Source organism: Zootoca vivipara, chromosome 16 (genome assembly GCF_965207765.1).
Source record: "Zootoca vivipara chromosome 16, rZooViv2.hap1.1, whole genome shotgun sequence".
NCBI lineage: Eukaryota > Metazoa > Chordata > Lepidosauria > Squamata > Lacertidae > Zootoca > Zootoca vivipara.
The window spans coordinates 35,179,306-35,199,850 of NC_142599.1; the positions used below are offsets into that span (position 1 = coordinate 35,179,306).

General features: G+C 49.1%; 1 protein-coding gene across 6 annotated transcripts in view; it reads right to left on the reverse strand.

Annotated features, from left to right (window-relative positions):
* Positions 1–18,790, reverse strand: part of DENND4B (DENN domain containing 4B) — a 53,617-nt gene extending 34,827 nt beyond the window's left edge. For 3 of the 6 annotated variants that reach the window (XM_088659974.1, XM_060269889.2, XM_088659971.1), the window contains exons 1-6: positions 18,665–18,790; positions 6,697–7,013; positions 4,500–4,752; positions 3,804–3,873; positions 2,241–2,410; positions 1,120–1,361 (exon numbers count right to left, since the gene is read on the reverse strand). In XM_088659974.1, coding sequence (XP_088516100.1) covers positions 1,120–1,361; positions 2,241–2,410; positions 3,804–3,873; positions 4,500–4,752; positions 6,697–6,995 — 1,034 coding nt within the window. In that variant the 5' untranslated portion in view covers positions 6,996–7,013; positions 18,665–18,790. Of the gene's footprint in view, positions 1–1,119; positions 1,362–2,240; positions 2,439–3,803; positions 3,874–4,499; positions 4,753–6,696; positions 7,014–14,758; positions 14,897–15,869; positions 15,947–18,664 lie in introns of those variants that run through there. The other 3 variants (XM_088659972.1, XM_088659973.1, XM_088659975.1) reach the window with 3 other exon arrangements.
* Positions 18,791–20,545: the final 1,755 nt, after the last annotated feature.

Sequence of the window (20,545 nt, forward strand, 5' to 3'; positions counted from 1 at the left end):
TGATGCCAATGTGTTGACATCTGATGCCAATTTTAAATGTGTTGTGAGAGAGTGGGGGGAGGGTTATTGGTTTGTTTTCTGTTCTTATTATGTATTTTGTGTTTTTCATATTGCAATTTTATGTTGAGAACCACCTTGAAAGGCAGTATGGAAATTTAACCAATCAATAAAAAATAATGATGTTGACAGTGGCATTGGCGGCCCCCCCCTCTGCCTCCTGTATGAGTTCTGCAGTTTAATTTTGTGCTGTGTGAAGAAGACCTTTCCTTTCCCTGGCCTGAATCTCCCAACATTCACCTTCACCAGACACCCACGAGTATAATAATAATAAGCTATTATTTACACCCCTCCATAGCTGCCAAGTTTTCCCTTTTCTCGCGAGGAAGCCTATTCAGCATAAGGGAAAATCCCTTTAAAAAAGGGATAACTTGGCAGCTATGCACCCCTCCCATCTGGGAGGCTTCCAACAGAATATTAAAAACACGCTAAAACACCAAACATTAAAAACATCCCTAAAGAGGACTGCCTTCAGATGTCTTCAAAAAGTCAGACAGTTGTTTATTTCCTGGACATTTGATGGGAGGGCGTTCCACAGGGCGGGTGCCACTACCAAGAAGGCCCTCTGCCTGGTTCCCTGTAACCTCACTTCTCGTAGGGAGGGAACCACCAGAAGGCCCTTGGCACTGGACCTCAGTGTCTGGGCTGAACGATGGGGGTGGAGACACTTCTTCAGGTATACTGGACGAGGCCGTTTAGGGCTTTCAAGGTCAGCACCAACACTTTGAATTGTGCTCGGAAATGTACTGGGAGCCAATGTAGGTATTTCAGGACCGGTGTTATGTGGTCTCAGTGGCCGCTCTCAGTCACCAGTCTAGCTGCCACATTCTGGATTAGTTGTAGTTTCTGGGTCACATTCAAAGGTATTCCCACGTAGAGCGCATTGCGGTAGTCCAAGCGGGAGATAACCAGAGAATGCACCAGTCTGGCGAGACAGTCTGCCACCTCCCATATCAAATTAGAGAGATCTGTGGCCATTATCTAAGTAAGGTTCTGCTTACGTTTCAGGCCTCGCAACCACACACAGAGGCCCCGATCCTATTGGCCGCATCCCCAACTTACGCCTCGAGTGGAAGAACGTGAGGCCCCGAGATGCTGTAGCGGTACAGGAAAGTAAGGAATTTCCGGAAGACGTCGAAAAAGGGCCAGTGGGAAAGGACGCAGATGCTCTTGCGTGTATGCACTGATTTGCTGGTGATGGGGCGCCGGTCGACGATGGTGAGGAGGTTTAGCCACATGCACTGCCGCTCTGAGAGGCGTTCCCGCGGGAAGGATTCGTAGAACTGGATGGCGGCACCATACACCTGGGAGTGAGAGCAAGAGAAGCCGAAGAGGGGAAGGAGGAAGGTCAGAATGCTGAGCAACCTTGGTGAAACAGTTGCTCACCTAGGGTGAGTGAGGAGTAAATCCAGGCGACCTGGAAGGGAATCTTTGGAGAACAGGGATAATGATTTTTCTTCTTCTTATTGTTGTCAATCTGGCCAAACAAAGGGTATTTGACACTGTTATGTTTATAGGTGTGTTATGTGTGCGGGACAGGCTTCTGTAATAAATATTGTGGACTAGAAACATCTGCGGACTTGTTTGCCAATTGCCATGCTGTGCACGCATGATGAAGGAGCAAATGCCAGAATAATATTGGTGCTAACATGACAAATGAACGCTAATCAGAATAGCTCACTTGCTGGTCTTTGGAAGATTCCCAAGACTCTGAAATTTGAATGTTTTAAGATCCACCCTATGGCATGGGTCTTCTAAAGACTGTTTTTATAGGTTGTTAACTCTCTGCCTATTGGTTTTGGGGCTGTGATTCAAGTTTTTTTTGTGTCACGTTTTAAGTTGAGATCTTTGCTAGTTTGCATCTTCATTGGAAATGTTTCTATAATGTTTAAATATGTTTTTATTATTTGTTATAAATGCAACCAACCAATCATTTTTAAAAAACCTTTTTTTCATGTAGATTGCCAGACGCCTCTGTTGCAGAAGCACCCAAATAAAACAAATATGCACCCTAATCTGTCTGCAACAAAACTCCCACACATGCACTAAGTTGGTACAGTCCTGCCAAGTAGCACAACCCTCTACCCCAAATATCTGATTACTCCCTGAGAGGCGATGCCACCCACCCCAAGTTTTCTGACCCATCCCAAACAGTAGTTCCCACCACCTTGCAACCCGACTACCTTGTCTCCCGAAGCCCCGGTCAACACGAAGGTGGAGAAGACAGGAAGCTGGTATTTCGTGTCGGCCGGCCAGCTCTCGATGGTCGCACCCATGGGGAGGCAAAAAACAGCCACGGACTCCGGCAACGGGAAAGCCTCATTGTCCTCCTCCGGGTAGCGACTAAGGAGACCTGGAAGGGGAAGAGAAATGGGAGGAAACTGTTTCGGTCCCTCCCCGTCAATTAATTACAACTATCCCTCAGGGTCTACCCATTCCCAGGAAGTGGGGATCCCGTTCCACTGATCCATGGTTCCCTGCAACCTCCAGGCTTGACTACTGCACTCTGCTCTACATGGGACTTGCCCTTGAAGACTACTCCAACGTTTCTGAGGCTCCCCTCTGGAACCTCGGGGAGGTGCAATCAGGTTTCGCCTGAGTTCACTGGCTTTGAGGCCCAGTTTCACGGTGCTGGTTTTAACCGGAGAAGCTCTCAGCATGCTAGGACCCACACATCTCAAAAGGTGTCCTCCCCCCACGCCATCTCTCCCAACAGTGACGCTCCTCAAAAATCAGGACCAACTCCATCAGCGTGGCAGCTGATATACAAGGTGTGACCCGAAAGTTCGGTGAATGGTCACAGAAACCGGACAATGAGAAATATTCGAACATACATTCCTTACAGGCATTCAGAGTAGGCCCCCTCTGATACAATGCACTGTTGACAATGTTCAGAGAGTTGTTGGAAACCTCTGGAGAAGTCCTCTTTTCGTACTGCTTTCAGTTCCCTCGCCACAGCAACTTGGACGTGTGGAATATTGGAGAATCTGTGCCCTTTCAGTGTGGATTTCGGTTTTGGAAAAAGAAAGAAATCCAGTGGGGGCAGATTGGGAGAAGATGGAGGGCGGGACAACTCAGTAACGATTTGACGCAGAATATGCAATTCTTCCGCCATCATTCGGATGGACAAACGCCGTTCCCGCATCAATAACTCACAAACTCTGTCGACATTTGCCGCTGTTCTGCTCGCTGACGGTCTGCCAGACCGAGGGTCGTCTTTGATGGTTTGCCACCCGTCACGGAAACGCTTAAACCACTCACACACTGTCTTTCGAGTTACAGCATCTCCGTGAGCATTTCGTGGGTTTCCAATGCCGACTGTATGTCCGATTTCTGTTGCCGTTCACTGAACTTTCCGGTCACACTTTGTATAGCAAGAGAAGTTGGTAATATAAAGCGAGTGCTCCAATCACTGATCCACCTGGTTCAGTATTGCCTGCACTGACTGGCAGCATCTCTCCAGGGTTTCAGGCAGGGGGCTCCCTTTGGAGACGCTGGGGATTGAACCTGGAACCTTCTGGAGGCAAAGCAGATGCTCTGACATTGAGCTACAGCGCTTCGATCAGAGCATCCTCGGTGGAGCAGAGGAGAGTTAGAATCCACTGGCCCCTGGAGGGCCAAATGTCCCCTTGCCCCCGTGTTAGAGCCGGGCGACAGGATGGCAGTTTCTTAAAAAAGATAAGGCAACACACACAGGGAGCTCAATAAGGCCCGTAAGAGCCATGCGTCCTCTGTCCAAGACATACCTGCTTCATAAACCAGAGTGTTCCCTTTTGCCAATGCCATCTTGTAGCAGATGTAGAGGGCTGGTCCCCACTGCGGAGAAGAGATAGGCAAGAAAAGGTGGAGGAAAGCAATTGGCTGGACCACAGAAAAAGCAGCCTCAGGAACAGAGAAATCTGCCTGGACCAAATCAAGAGTATTTGTCCAGCTATCCTAGTGTTGGCTACACTGACCGACAGCTGCTCTCCAGGGTCTCAAGAAGAGCAGAAAATCCCCCCCACCCCCGGCGACCTGCTCCTTGAGTCTTCAACTGGAAACACCAGGGACTGAACCTGGGACATTCTGCACTCAAAAGCAGGTACCCGGCTGCCTTCCCCTACAGGAAGGTTCCAGCCCTCCTGGTTCTGAGCAATGAGATGGCTCAGTTGGCAGAGCATGAGACTCTTAATCTCAGGGTTGTGAGTTCGAGTCCTACATTGGGCAAATGATCCTCGTGGATGCTTCCAACTCTACATTTCTATGATACTATGAATAAAGGACAAAACAGGAATTGAGTGGAGCTGGGATAATTTGCCAGCTCGTTGCTCCACCCAGCTCAGTACTGCTTGCACTGACTGGCAGCAACTCTTTGATGCCAGGAACTGAACCTGGGACCTCCTGGGCATGAAGCCATGAGTTCTGCCACTGCGCCACGGCAGCACCTGAGCTCTGGTACTCACCATGCCCGCGTTGAGGTTCCGGTCCACGCGGCAGAAGGTGTGCGGGAGGCTCTCCCCTTTGCTGGGCATGATAAGGCAAATGTCGGTGATGCCCAGTGTGCTGTAGGCCTGGCTCTCGCTGGCTCGCCGGTACGTCAGGAAAGTGCGCTGGTGTCCGGGGGCCCCCGAGGCCAGGTTAGCCAAGTGGCTGTAGGGAGTCGTTTCGATGATTTTGTAGCCGGGCTTCGGGCGGTCTTTTCCGTCGTAGTGCACCCTAGGCGAACGGCAAAAAGAGAGTGTGCGTTTCACTATGAGGAATAGGGATTGCAGGGGGTTGGACTAGATGACCCCTGGGGCACCTTCAAACTCTAAGATTCTAAGGATCTGTCCTTTGCAGTACTCTGAGTTCCACATTTTCCCTAATTCTCTTTATTTATTGTGTTTATAACTCCATTTTCTTAATATAATTTTTATTAAATTTTCTGTTTTACAATTACAAATAAACATTTCACATCCTTAAGATATCAGTGACTTCCCTGCTTCATTTTACATATCTTAAATCCCTGCATATTTTACAAAAACTATTCCAATCGATTTCCCATCAAAACTTATTTACCCTGTTGAAGTGATCTTAATGCTGCAGACATTTTCAGTTGTACACAATTATTTCCCATATATTCAATAAACATTTTCCAATCTTCTTTAAACGGATGTTCTCTTTTTCTATATGTTAAGCCTGCAAGTTGTACACATTCTGTCAACTTGAGCTGCCATTCTTCATTGGTTGGGACCTCGCTCGTTTTCCTTTTTATAGCTCCGTTTTCTTCCAAGGAGCTCAGTGGGAAACATAACAGACAGCAAATTGCCCTGATTTGCCAGATGTCCTGGCGCTGAAAGGACGTTATTGGTGGGGAGAGCTTTCCACAAGCAGGGTGCCACCACTGAAAAGGCCCCGTCCCTTGTTGCCACCTTCCCAACCTCTCTCAAGAAGGGGAGAGGGCCTCAGATGAAGATCTTACGGGGTCCATGTGGTTTCATAAGGGGAAAGGCATTCTGAAATATATTGGGGCCCATCTCATGCATGCTGAACACTCACATATCCAACCAACCACCCTACCTAAGGACACCAGAAGAGGCCTGCTGGATGAGGCCATCGTCTCACCAGGTCTACAATGGACAACCATTGGGAAACCCTCAAGAAAGACTCCCTGCCTTGAGATTCCTGGCCACTGGTATTCGGAAGCGACAGTGGAGGCAGAACACAGCCATCTGAGATAGTAGCTGTAGATAGCTTTCTCTGCGAATTTGCAGAGTTGGAAGGGACACCCAGGGTCATCTAGACCAACCCCCTGAAATGCAGGAATCTTTTGCCCAATGTGGGGCTCGAACCCACGACCCTCAGATGAAGAGTGTCATGCTCTCCCAACTGTCTCCCAACCTATTATTGTTTATTTAATTCACCGTACTTTTCTGTGTATAAGACGAGGTTTTTTTACGCTAAAATAATGTTAAATATCGGGGGGTGGGGCGTCTTGTACACGGATAGTGCACATTCGGGACGGGCGATTGGTTGAGGGCGTGTTATACACTGAAAAAATACAGTATATACCGCTGTATACCCAGGGGTCTCAGGGCGGTTCACAGAATAAAATCAAGATCTGAAACACAAAATACCTTATAAAAATAAAAAAACAACTACAACCCAACAGCCCCTCCCCCTAAAAAAGCACAGTTTAAAAGGGCATAAGATGTAAATCAGATCACCCAAAGGCCTGGTTAAAAAGGAACATTTTTGCCTGGCGCCTAAAGGTGTGTAATGAAGGCGCCAGGTGAACTTCCCTGGGGAGAGCATTCCAGACGGGGAGCCACTGCAGAGAAGGCCCCGTTCTCATGTTGCCACCCTCCAGACCTCTCGAGGAGGAGGCACACAAAGAAGGGCCTCAGAAGGTGATCTCAGGGTCCGGGTAGGTTCATACGGAAAGAGGCGGTCCTTGAGGTATTGCGGTCCTGAGCCGTTTAAGGCTTTATAGGTCAAAACCAGCACTTGGAATTGGGCCCGGAAACTAACCGGTAGCCAGTGCAGTCGGACCAGGGTGGGTGTAATATGCTCAAACTGTCTTGCTCTGGTGAGCAACCTGGCCGTCAAATTCTGCACCAGCTGAAGTTTCCGAACCATCTTCAGAGGCAGCCCTACGTAGAACGCATTGCAGCCACCTACCCCAACTCCACAATGGGAGGCTTGTCCCGGCCTCTCCTGTAGCAGATGTACATCTGGGGGTTGTTGAGCAGCCCGGCGTTGAGCTCCACGGGGTTCCCGGAGGTCGTGCGGTCGATGCAGGTGAAGCCATGTGGCACCTCCTCGCCCTGCGAGCGCACGATGACGGCCACATCCACGATGGGCTCGCTGGGCCGGGCCGGGCGAGGCGGCTGGCTCTCATCCTCCAGCGGTGCCGAAGTGTCCGCCAAGCCGGCCACCACAAAGTAGTCCACCAGCTGCGGGGCCCACTCGTCCGTCATGGCGGCGGCTCACGGCATCTGCAACAAGAGGAGGAGGAGGAAGAGCTGGGTGAGAAGCCCCGCCTCCCAGGAAGCTCCCAGCCAATGGCGGCCTTCGCGGGAGATCATCGTGGAATGTTCGACGGCCCGTTGCCGTGGCGCGAGAGATAGGAAACCTGTGGAGGCAGAGCATGGCCATCGCGTACCATCGATACTCCTGCATGAATTTGTCCAATGCTCTTCTAAAAGCCATCCAAGATGGCGGCCACCCCTGCCTCCTGTGGCAGGGAGTTCTGCTGTTGAACAGATAAGCGAAGGACAGCCTTTTTCTTATCTGTTCTGAATCAGACGTGCCCGAGTTCTGGCGTTACGAGAGAAGGAGGGGGAATTCCTCTCTGCTATGCGCCGTTTTACAGCCTTCGGTCGTGTCCCCGTCTCTCGTGACGCCAGAACCAGCGAAACAAACTGTTTTCCCCCGGTTTATTCTGGCGCGGCGGCCATTTTGGAACTGGGTGGAGCATGCTCAGAAGCAACTTTTGATGCTGCTCTGCCCAGTTCCAAAATGGCTGCAGTGCGACTTCTGGCGTGGTGGCCATTTTGGAACTGGGCAAAGCAGCATCAAAAGTCACTTCTGAGCATGCTCTGCCTAGTTCCAAAATGGCGGCAGCGCTACTTCCGGTCTGCTACTTCTGGCCCGGTCCCTTATTTCTCGGACAGTAACTTGGCAGGTATGGTCCTGCAGGGGTGGAAGCACCCTGGCCAGAAATGGCCCCCCACACACAGCACCCAAACTCTTGAGACAGACGTAGGAGAAGGTCTCTGGGGAGGGTGGGCTGCCTGCCCCCTCCTCTCTCTTTCTCTCTGATGATTTCCAATGCAAAAAGACTGGACATCTAAACCCAAGATAGGCAATTGTTTGAACTTCTGTGACTTTTCATTAGGTGTCGTTATTTTTATTAGCGTGTGTGTGTGTGTGTGTGATCGTGCATTTCTGTAATTATAAAGTTTTTCAAAATGATTTTTAACGTTGTGTTTTAAATTACCTTAACCTGGTGAAGAGGGGGGTGTAAGTTATAACAATTAAAAAAATTCACAGCTACAGAATATATATATATACATATACAGAGAGAGAGAGAAAGGTTTGTGCGTGGGTGTTCATCTGTGTGTATATGTTTTTGTGCATTTGCGTGTCTATCTATCTGGGTCTCTGAGGCCGAAAGGGGAAGGAGGAAGCCAAAAAAGGGGGTAGCAGCTGTCAAGTTTCTGCTGATATGGTGGAACCCATAGGGCGGGGCTCTTTCACGAGGAAACGGGTGCTGGGGCCTACGGAAGCAAGGAGGGGGAACTGGGTGCAACTTGTAGCTCTTAAAAAATCCCAAGAGGGACTCGCCACGGACGCCACTTCCTGCAGGCGACCTCTGTGCTAATTCTTGGGGGGGGGGTTGTGTGTGTGACAACTGCACATGCTCAGAGAGGGTGTGGTGACAGAGTGGTGGTGGGAGGGGCCAAGGACAAAAGTGGGCGGGGCAACTACCTACATACAGCAGGCTAGATTCTGCACTCCCTCTCAGACCTATCGCCAAGCCATGCAAAAACCAGAGCGGAATAACACGATTAGAATGGTTGCCGGTGATAAAAATGGTTAAATAAATTGGAGTTCTAATTGTAGATACACCGCATAGAAATATTTAGATACACGCTGATCTCCACAAACTCAGACACGATATTTGAAAAACATAGAATTCTATTTCACAAGTCAACACGACCTCATAAATTAGCTGACGAAGACGTCCACATCGAAACAGGGCCCTGTCCTGGGTTATTTTACTGAATCGACTCGGAATTCCGGCTCTATATAAAACGACCCTTTTGAACACTTTTGAAATCAGACTGATATTTACAGATATTATTAGTTGATATCTTTTGTGTCTTTACACTGTAATGTAACATTTATTTCAAACTACATATACCAGGCACCCCCAAACTTCAGCCCTCCAGATGTTTTGGACTACAATTCCCATCATCCCTGACCACTGCTCCCGTTAGCTAGGGATCATGGGAGTTGTAGGCCAAAACATCTGGAGGGCTGCAGTTTGGGGATGCCTTGAATAAACTTATTTCTTGTTTGTATTCATTTGTTCTGCTCAAGACAGTTAGTCTTACCAGAATACATACTTTATTTGACTGTAACTCGCGAGTAGGATTTATTCCTAACATTGAAATTTCTGGACAGAGTTCTTGGTGATAAGAATGGGCCTCCCCACTTCCAGATGAAGGTGACAGTAGGAAAATCAGGCCCCCAAACCTCCCCACAAGCAGAAACCTAGTATATCAGCCAGCCTTCCCCCTGATGTGCTAGCTTTCTGCTTGCAGGATATAAAATTTAAAAAATGGTATCAGTAACTGTAGGAGCATTCAAAAGCGGTATTGCCCCCTCCCACCTGCAGCCTGAAGCGGTACGGTCTCATTCTACCCCTTCCAGCTTCCATGACCTGGTTCTTATGCATATTACAGACCCAAGATCTGTGTGCCGAAAGAGAGAAAAGAGGAAGGAAGGGCGAACTCAAGAGCTTCCTGCTGCGACCGCAGTTGCAAACCGGCACTTCTCTGCTGTAACTTGGCTGCCGGGTCAAATGACGTCGGAGGGCCGCACTGTTCCGGCGCCCTCCATCTTGAAATGCTAGCTTTCACGTGTGCGGGGGATTCTTTGCCTCCCATCCCATCAACAAACGCGAGAACCACCCATTTCGCCGGAACCCCATGTGCCTGTCAAAGACGCCGGTTTGCCACCTCAATGAGAAATATAGCCAAGGGTCAAAAGCCCAAATGAAGAGATGCTTTTGTTGTTGTTGTTGTTGTTGCAGGGGTGTGTGTTGGTTTTGCAACCCCCCCTTACCTTACTCCCCCTCTCACACGGCAAAAAAAGGGTTTCGAGGTGGCATGCATATAAATGCATGGATTGACAGCTTCCCTTCGCAGCTCCTCTCTCCTGCACAGAAATGGGGGACGGGAAAGGTGGACCTAGATGAGCCCCCCCCAACTCCCTGCCTGGCTGATGTCCAGCTGCTCAGGAGTTCAGCGTCCTTCCTATATGCCCTCCAACGCAGGAGCTGGTCTCTCCTGCCTTCCCTCCAATGCTCAGCTGGTTTATTTTTAGATTTGGCTGCACACACACACACACACACACACACACACACACACACACAAAAAAAAAACCCCAAACACACACGACTCCCACCTCTGTCACCACCTAGCTGCGGGTGGGTGGGGGTGACGCCACCTCCCATTCTTGCCCACTGAACGCAATGCCCTTGCGAGGCGGCCTGCTCTGGGCTGGTGTGGGGTGTGGGGCAGTCGATTCTCCTTATTTTTCTTCTGGATGAGGTCTCGAAACGACACACCTCCCCTGAATGCCGTTAGATAGGCAGGCAGCCAGCCGGATTAGGCCCGCCGAGGGCTGCCCTGCACTCGCTGCCCCCGAACGTACCTCTCCGCCTGTCAACTATGATCAAGAGAAGATTGGACGCACACACCAGTTTACGGCTCGGCAGCACGCGGCTCACGATCTCTCGGCCCTAAAACTGAAAAGTTAAAAGCCGTTTCGCAACTCGGATGAAAGGTCCCCCGTCCCGTTTCCCCCAGGCACAGCTGTGGCGGCTTTCGAACACGCTACTCCCACCGCGGAAGTGCCTTTTTTGTTTCTAAGCAACATTTTGACCTGTGAGGAGGAGGCCCACCGGGTTTTGACGGCTGGGTCAAATCAGGGTGTGGGGTCAACTGTCCCTTTGCTTCCGCTGCCCCCTTCCAGGTCCCAAGCTAATTGCTTTCTCTCTGGTCCTCTTAAAGGCACAAAGTTCAGCAAAGGCCTGTCCAGACTGCCACTTATGGGAGGAAGAAGGCTGAACTGTTGAACAGACAGTGGAACGAACTGCCTCTCAAAGTGGTGGGGTTTCCTTCGCCGGAGATTTTAAAACAGATTATGTAAATTCAATTAACAACAACAACAACAACAACAACAACTACAACAACAGAGGCAGGATCTGTTGGGGATTCTTTAGCTGTGATTCCTGCATTGCAGTGTGTGATGGCATTTGATGCATAGATTGGTTCATACCATCTCAGGACTATTTAATTGCTCATCCTCTAACATTGTGTATGCCATCAAATGCCAACAGTGCCCTTCAGCTCTCTATATTGGACAAACAGGCCAAACCCTACGCCAAAGGATAAATGGACATAAATCTGACATCAGGAACCAGAAGACAGAAAAACCAGTAGGAGAGCACTTCAATCTCCCAGGACATTCTATACAAGATCTCAAAGTAGCTGTCTTACTACAAAAGAATTTCAGAAATAGACTGGAAAGAGAAGTTGCTGAATTGCAACTTATCACCAAGCTCAAAACCATGGAGGGACCTGGTTTGAACAGAGATATCGGATTCTTATCTCATTATACATGATAAGCGATCTTCAGCCATCTCAACCCTTGCTTTTTCATGCAAAACCATTTGCAGTCGTTTGCGGTCATCAACAGCTATCAGTCAGTCAATCACCCATTTCCACCACCCTTCTGAGTGATCCCCCCTCCCCATCCCCACCCCTCCCCACCCCTTCTCTACATAAGTGCCTGGAAACTTCCATTTCACTGTATCTGAAGAAGTGTGCATGCACACGAAAGCTCATACCAAAATAAAAACTTAGTTGGTCTTTAAGGTGCTACTGAAGGAATTTTTTTTATTTTACTTCGATCCAGACCAACACGGCTACCTACCTGTAACCTTAAATATTTAGGAATTTATTTTCAATATAATTTAGGGTGGAAAGCGCAAGTTGAATACCTTCAAAACAAGACAAAAGCCCTATCGCACTCCCTCCTCCGTTTTTTCTATTCTGAGGGGGCCTTATTCATCCCTGCGGCCTTGAAAGTGTATAGCATCAAAGTGATGGCCACAATGGCCTATGCTGCACCTTTATGGGCGGCCTTTGCAAATCTCTCACCTTTAGAGTCGCTTCAAAGCCAATTCTTACGCCGACTTCTAAAATTACCAACATGCGTAAGTAATGCGGCTATTCGCTTAGAAATGAAGATCCCCTCAGTGGAGTTAGTTTTATGGAGGCGAGTTTTGATTTATTGGATATCCCTATGGCATGAACTCCCGAAACACTATCTCATTCAATGCATGTGGCGGGATGACTTCACAAATTTGTGGTCAGGAAAAATCCATGCCAAATTGCTGTCCTATGAGATCTCGCCCACTGAATTGCTCAAACTGGATCTAAATGCGGCAAAAAGGTGTATAAATCAAAGGCTGGATGATGCGGAGCTATACCAAAATTTCTTAGCTGGTGGTGGAGTTTGCTTGCCGTTAAATTTCGGCATAATCCCTATCTACCGTGCTCCGTCCTATTTAACATCGCTTACGGCCGCGTCTCACCGATATGCCTTCATTAAAGCTAGGTTTAATGTTTTTCCAACAAACGTGCTGAGACATAGATTTACTAAGGGCCAAGTCTCTTCAATGTGTGTTTGTGAAATTAAAACATCTGAATCTCTACATCATGTTATGTTTATCTGCCCTATGTACAGTTCGGCTAGTATACTAAATTCCATAATCCAGCCTATGGCTGACAAACCAGTTGACCTACAGCTTGCCTGGGTTCTTCAAGATGTGGATCCTTATATTACTCAACAGGTTGCTAAATTCCTAACAGCCGTCCTCTCGTACAAGAGACGGAATGGAATGTTAGCAGATTATTTATAGTTATAATTTTTTTTTTTAATAATGACATCTGATATTGATTTTAGCGTAGTGCCTAAATTTTTAATCATTATCTTAAACTGTTCTTTTTAATTGTTAATATTTGTCCTTGTGAGCTGTGAATTGTGTTTTATTATTTGTGGCTTGAACGAGTCCGCTGTTTTATTTGATTTATTTTGTTGTGTTGTGTTTTATGATGGGCGTAAAGCCGAATAAACTTCCTGATGTGGATAGTGTAGCCCAGGAGTGAACAGACTGCCAAACAGCTCTTACTGTCAGGAAGTTCTTCCTAATGTTTAGGTGGAATCTTCTTTCTTGTAGTTTGAATCCATTGCTCCGTGTCCGCTTCTCTGGAGCAGCAGAAAACAACCTTTCTCCCTCCTCTATATGACATCCTTTTATATATTTGAACATGGCTATCATATCACCCCTTAACCTTCTCTTCTCCAGGCTAAACATACCCAGCTCCCTAAGCCGTTCCTCATAAGGCATCATTTCCAGGCCTTTGACCATTTTGGTTGCCCTCCTCTTGACATGGTCCAGCTTGTCTGTATCCTTCTTGAACTGTGGTGCCCAGAACTGGACACAGTACTCCAGGTGAGGTCTGACCAGAGCAGAATACAGTGGTACTATTACTGTACCACATGACAAAGCCGCTTCTGGCGAACCAGAGCAGCGCACGGAAACGCCGTTTACCTTCCTGCTGTAGCACTTTATCTACTTGCACTTTGACGTGCTTTTGAACTGCTAGGTTGGCAGGAGCTGGGACCGAGCAATGGGAGCTCGCCCCGCCGCAGCGATTTGAACCGCCGACCTTCTGATCGGCAAGCCCTAGGTTCTGTGGTTTAACTCACAGCGCTACCCTCATGGGTTCTAGGATTCTATTAATGTTCCCACACTGCAGGTATGCATATAGAGCAGGGAAAGCCCTTGCCTGCAGAAAGCTAGCATGTCAAGGAAAAGGTTTGGCAAGCACCGAACCCGGGAGTCTAGTTGATGCCACACTGGCTTCCCACAAGGCCCTCTGCCCTGCAAAGCCGCTGTTTCTACTCTGCTTCTGACAACTGTCCCCCATCCACTCGCCCAAAAAAAGTCAAAAAACAATCCATCCATATACCCAGCGCAAAAACAGGAAACAGCAGGAGACGGGTGTTCCTAGTTTGCTTTTTCCAGGCATCAGATTACTGTTGAAAGCACAACTCAAAAGTCTTTGGCTGAGCTCACTTCTCACGGGACCTCAGGAAAATGCATGTAACAGAGTCAGGCCCTTAGCCCACCTAGCTCAATATCACATACACTGGCTAGCCTGGAGATGTTGGAGTTCGAGCCTGGGACCTCCTGCACGCAGAGCTCTACACACTGAGCTGCAGCCTCAGTCAAAAAAAAAAAAACAACAACGCAAGGTTCTAGTCCTCATTAATCTGAGCAAAAGAATGTATAGGGAGCTGCCTTGCACGAAGTCAGGTGGTTGAGCCACGTCACTCAGTACTGTATATAGTACACTGACTTGCAACAGCTCTCCAGGATTTAGGGCAGGGGGGAAAATTTCTGCCTGGAAGACACCGGGGATCGAAGCTTCTGAGAGACTTTTTGCCCATTCATAAATGGGGGGGGGGGGGAATTAGGCCAACTTTCAGAGTGAAAGTGATCCTGGAAGAGAGCAGGGGATGCCCCATAAGCACCCCCAGACAGCAGGGTGGGGAAAGCTTTCTTGGCTCGAGGGCCACATTCCCTTCTGGAGAACGTTCTGGGGGCCGCATGCCACTGATGGGCCGAGCAACAGATCCATATTACAGGCTACATTCCGGGCAGGGGGCATTGCTAATAGGCAGGGAGGGGCGTGGCTTAGGGAGGGGTGTGGCCTGAGAAGGGTCCCGAGGACTGGAGAGGGGATCCGGAGGGCCACATCCAGCCTTCAATGGCCCCTCTCCCAGCTGTTACAACCCTCCTGAGCAGGGAGCAAGCCCTCAGGCGCAGAGAAGCGCTCGCCACGCAGGGATGTGGCTTCCGACAGGGACGACTTACGGCTGGATCCGGCCCCGGGCACTAAACTTCTCCGAAGTCTTGGGACCGCAGGTGTGATAATTGCACTGTTGGAAGCGGGTGGCAGCGGAGGAACACTCAGTGCTGCCCTTCAACTCAGGAAGGGAGCGAGCAATTTGCAGTGCCAGGATTAGGGCAGAGAAAGTGAGGGAGGAGGGAGGAAGCGAAAACTCCCAGAGCTCTGGGAAAGGGAAGTGTGACCGGAGAAGGCCAGGGTGGGCGACACCCTCTTTGAGGAGAAGCCAGGCAGGGGAAGAAACTGGGAAGTCCCAGTTCTGCTTCTTGCTGAGCAGAGGGAGAAAGGAAAGCTCCCTTGCGCCCGGAGAGAAAGCGGGAGCTTGACAATGCAAAAGAGGCCTGAGTCGCTCCTTGCAAAGTGCTGAAGCGAGCCCGTCTAGCACAGCATCCTGACCTCACACCAGACAATTGCCCCTAAGAACCAAGGAATCAGGATAGACTGCCTCTAGAGCTGGAGGTTCTACACGAGCATCAGGAGAGTCCTATAGCTGGATCAGGCCAAGCAGCCAAGCAGATGCCCCAAGGGGAATTCTGCAAACAAGGCAGTGTTCGAAATTAGCCAGGTGTCAGGCTCATTTTGCACCTGGCTATTGGCCGCTTGCGACCGAGTGAAGATGCCCGGGCCAGACATCTCCACCATCTAGAGGTGCATGCCTGGGGATCCTTGGATCTCGACTGTTTCTGCACACTAACACCCCATCCTGTAGAATTCTATCAGTTATATTTTATTTGCAAGATCAGAATGAATTTCGGGAACCAAAATGCTTTTTCTGTGCAGCCTAAGCAGGAGCAGTGAACAACCTTATAGCTAATTGTTGTCGCTTGTCTTCACTTACCCCACCCCTCTGCCCTGCTCACGGTTGTGAAGAATATCCCTATGTTATGAATGGTCCGTGCCGCCATTAAGAAAAAGAGGTCGGAATAGGCCAATCTATATGTGGACTGTCCCTGGATCAAAGGCTTTTCTTTAAGTTCTCAAAGCTCTTAGCCGAGCTCAAGGCGGTCATCTGAACTAGCCAGATGTTTAACTGATCATCAATCACAGTCAGTCTGTCATTTGAAAAATAAGACTTACCCTGAGCTTATATATCTGAGTTTCTAACACTGCTCTTGAACCTCTTCCCTCTCGGCTGTTTGTTAGGCTGAGGCCACCTGGAGAGAACCCAGAGGTTTGCAGAAGTACAAAAAAAAAAAAAAACCCCTTAGGAAACCACCAAGAACAACCGCCCCTCCCCCCAAATCATCTTTCTCATCGTATCATTATTAACGAAAGGAGAACATCAGAGTAACCCTTCCGGATCAGGCCCAAACCCCAGCTGGGTTAATCATCCTGTTCTCACTGTGGCTGACCAGATCAGCCAATGGCCCGTCTTCTCACGTCCAAGCATCGTCTTCTCACGTCCAAGTTGGCGGCCTCCTGCAGCAGTGAGTTCCGCAGTTTAACAACACGCTGCAGGAAGAAACCTCATCCTCTGCGAAAAGCGACCCACCTCCTTTGCTGAATTTATATTACGCCGTTCCCTTTTTTTGGAATGGCTTTTATGCATTTTATTTTATTTTTTAAAAAATACTGTTTTAAAAGCTGCATTTTCTATTTGCTGCATCCCGTCTCGGAACCTCCTAGCGAAGGCAAATAAATAAATGCATCTTATCGAATAAACGAAATAAAGAAATTGCATGAAAGAAACTGACACGCAGCTGGAGGATGACGACAATGGGCTCTCTGTGCAGCTGCAGCCGCCACCCCCCCTCACCCCCAATATTTTTCCTGAGACAACAGCTGTCTGGGGAGAAGCCACAGAACAGATCGGGCCAGATATTAATCTGGGTATTAGACGGCGAGATGCCACCACTGGGGAGGGGGGGCGGGGAGTAAAGTGATTTCAGTTTAGAGAACTGAGGCGACAGGACAGAAGCTTATAGAATTCTGCCTGGCACAGGGGAAAAGCAGTTAAGAGAAAAGTTTTCCTTCCTCTCTCGTAAACCCTAGAACTCGGTGGCACCCGTTGAAGCTGAAAAGGGAAGTTTCAGGACAAACAGAAGCAAGGACTTCTTCGTGAAACTGCGGAACTCACAACGGCAGGAAGCAGAGATGGCCCCCAACTCGGATGGCTTTAAAAGGATGAGACAGATTCATGGAGGGGAGGACTGCTGGCCATTATGGCTAGGCCATGTCTCCCTGCTTCTGAATCCCAGTTGTTGGAAACCGCAGGAAAGGAGACAGCGCTCGTATGCTCGGATCCTGCTGGCTGGTTTCCCATTGAGGCACCTAGTTGACCCCTTGCGAGGACAGGGTGCTGGACTGGATGGGCCTTAGGCCTGATCCTGCCGCCGGTCTCTGCTTCTTCTATTCTGATGCTGAGAGCTGGGAAGAGGCCTCGGCACCCCCTCCACCAGAAGCGGAGCAGAGGGGATATAGCTCAGCTCTGGGCAAGACGGGAAAGGTGAGTGAGAAATACATAAATTGAATAAATAAGAATAAAACAATTCTGCGACGGCTGTTGGCCGCGCAAGAGAAGCCAGGTGTTGCCCCGAGTATCGGGAAGTGAGAACTGCAGAGGAGGAAACCAGAAATGTTCTAAAAAAAACACCAAAATATGATAATAAGGCCCACAGACACCTGCCAGATTTGGAACAACACGTCTCTGAGGTGGAGCAAGGGGGTGGGGGGCTGTGAAACTCCTAAGGGGGGGGGAGTGGTTGCTCTGTGGGGTGTCTGAAAGCAGAGAAGGGGGGGGGGAAGGCCAGTCAAAATATTGGGAGAGCGGCAAATCTGAATGAATTTGATGCTGATTTCTGAAAACCAGTAAAAATTAATCGGCAGAAAAGAAGAAATAAATATTGCGAGGGGCTCCAGGAAGAGTTTTTTTTGGGGGGGGCGAGGCAGTTTGTGAGTATATTGTGGATAGGTGGGGGGAAGTGGCATTCCCCCTCTCTTTAAATAATAATAAAAAAGTCTTCGGTTCAGGATATCATGGGGAGGAGGTATAAAGGAATGCGGGCAAGAACTGAGGTTTCAATCATGTGCGTGTGAGAGGGAGAGATTTGGGGATGGTTGGAGAGGACTTGGAAATACTCCTGGGAACTGCGGCCTCTAACTGGTCTTGACAGCGGGTAGGTGGGTGGCAAGGCAGTAGCCATTGCAGATCCCCCCCCCCGCCCGCCCACCCACCCACCCACCCAAACAAACAAATAAACAACAGTTCAAGGTCTCCATTGCTGCCGCCTCCCCAGTCTACTGTGTCAGAGAGGAGGAAAGCAGACTAGGAACTGGGAAAGGGGGGGGGGGAGAGGGCTTAAAGTGCATCCTCCTCCCGGGGGAAAAAAAGAGATAAATAAGGCTCAAATGGGGGGGGGGGAATACAACAGGAGGAGCAATCAGGAAGACGCACTGAGAATGGGCAGAGGATCTAGTTCCTAGCAGAATTGGCCCCTGTCTGGGGAAGAAGTGATGCAATCCCCGGCTGACAATTGATTCTTATTTATGGGGGGGGAGGGGGAGGGGGGAAGGAAGAGGAGGAAAGTGTGTCCGCAAAAAAGGGGGGGGTGTTAAAAATAAAAGAGAGAGAAGCAGAGTTGGGTTGGGACTGTTGTTGTTGGGTTTTTTTTTTTTTTGGAGGGGGAAGGCAAATTCCTCTTTTCAAAAACCAGACCCCAAGGGGAGTGCAGGGGCTGGGCTGTGTGGGGGGTCTCTGTCAGAAGTTGGGAGGGGGGGAGGGCCGGGATGAGAAAGATGGGCTTGGAAAGGGAAGGGAGAGAAAACGAAGGGGTCGCTGCTAAGGGGGAGGGAGGCGAAGGAAGGGGGCGAAGGCGAGGCATTGCCTTGCCTTGCCTTGCCTTGCATATCACCCAATGCACGCGTCTCCTTACCTGGGCAAACTCCGGCGGTGGCGGCGGCTGCGCTGCCGCTCCTTGCTACCCTCCAGCCCACGCCATAGCCTGGCCCGGCCTGCCTGCGCTCAGCTGCTCAGCCCCGCTCCTCCTCCTTCCTCCTCCTCCCCCCCCTCCGCCGAGGCGGAAAGTGCGCCACCTGCCGCAGAGGAGGACTCTGGAGAGAACTCAGCCCCTCCCCCCCACTTGATTCATAGGATTCAGGGGGGAAGGGGGGCGGCGGGAAAGACCTGTGGCGCCCTCCATAGAAGCATACAAGTGAAACTCGGAAAACTGAATGTCGTCGAAAAGTGCATTTATTTCAGTAATGCAACTTTTTTTTTTAATTTTTACAAGTGCTTTCTTTTGGAAATTCCACAGTAATAAAACAAATAGTTACAAAAATAAACATCGCTATTACATTTCATTAATTACATTCCATTTGTAATTGACCCGCCAAACGACAAATAATTACAATTACAACAAATAAAGGCTTGACATGTCTTGCTTTGCATGTCATGCATCTATCTCATGCATTGGTTTCACCTTTTTACTGAAACAAATGCACTTTTCGACGATATTCCAATTTTCCGAGTTTCACCTGTAGGATCTCAGAGTGGGAAGGGTCGTCTCTAGACCAACCCCTCTGCAAAGCAGGAGTCTCAGCTCAAAGCATCCATCGCAGACCCCCCCCCCCCAACCTCTGCTTAGAAACCTCCAAGGAAGGAGAGCCCACCCCCTCCCAAGGGAGAGCTGTCCACTTTGGAACAGCTTTCACTGTCGGAAAGTTTTTTCTGATGTTCAGTTGGAACCTCCTTTCTTGCAACTTGAAGCCCTGGGTTCGAGTCCTGCCCTCCAGATCAGGAGGACACAAGCTTGTTCCCTCTTCCATGGGGCAGCCTTTAAGATATTTGAAGGTGGCAATCATATGTCCTCTCACTTTTTCTCTTAACAAACCCAGCTCCCTCAACCGTTCCTCATAAGGCCCCTCCAGATTTCTTGATTTTTTCTGTTGTTGTTGCTGCTGCTGCTGTTGCCGTTGCCGTCCCACGACCCTTCACCTTACAACGATAACGTAAAACACAAGAAAATGTTACACAAAATACATTATTAAATATACTGTATGCTTAAAACAGAGGGTGAAAGAGGAGACTTCAAAATATGGTCTGAAGCTCAACATAAAAAAAAAAAACCAAGATCATGGCCACTGGTCCCATCACCTCCTGGCAAATAGAAGGGGACGAAATGGAGGCAGTGAGAGATTTTACTTTCTTGGGCTCCATGATCACTGCAGATGGTGACAGCAGTCACGAAATTAAAAGATGCCTGCTTCTTAGGAGAAAAGCAATGACAAACCTAGACAGCATCTTAAAAAGCAGAGACATCACCTTGCTGACAAAGGTCCGTACAGTTAAAGCTATGGTTTCCCCCTTAGTGATGTAGGGAAGTGAGAGTTGGACCATAAAGAAGGCTGATCGCCGAAGAATTGATGCTTTTGAATTATGCAAGAAGATCAAACCTATCCATTCTGAAGGAAATCAGCCCTGAGTGCTCACTGGAAGGACAGATCCTGAAGCTGAGGCTCCAATACTTTGGCCACCTCATGAGAAGAGAAGACTCCCTGGAAAAGACCCTAATGTTGGGAAAGATGGAGGGCACTAGGAGAAGGGGACGACAGAGGACGAGATGGTTGGACAGTGTTCTCGAAGCTACCAACATGAGTTTGACCAAACTGCGGGAGGCAGTGGAAGACAGGAGTGCCTGGCGTGCTCTGGTCCAGGGGGTCACGGAGAGTCGGACACGACTAAACGACTAAACAACAACAATGCTTAAAACAAGTTATGGTTGCCAGACCTTCAAGTCGTACCTGAACTCGCCAGG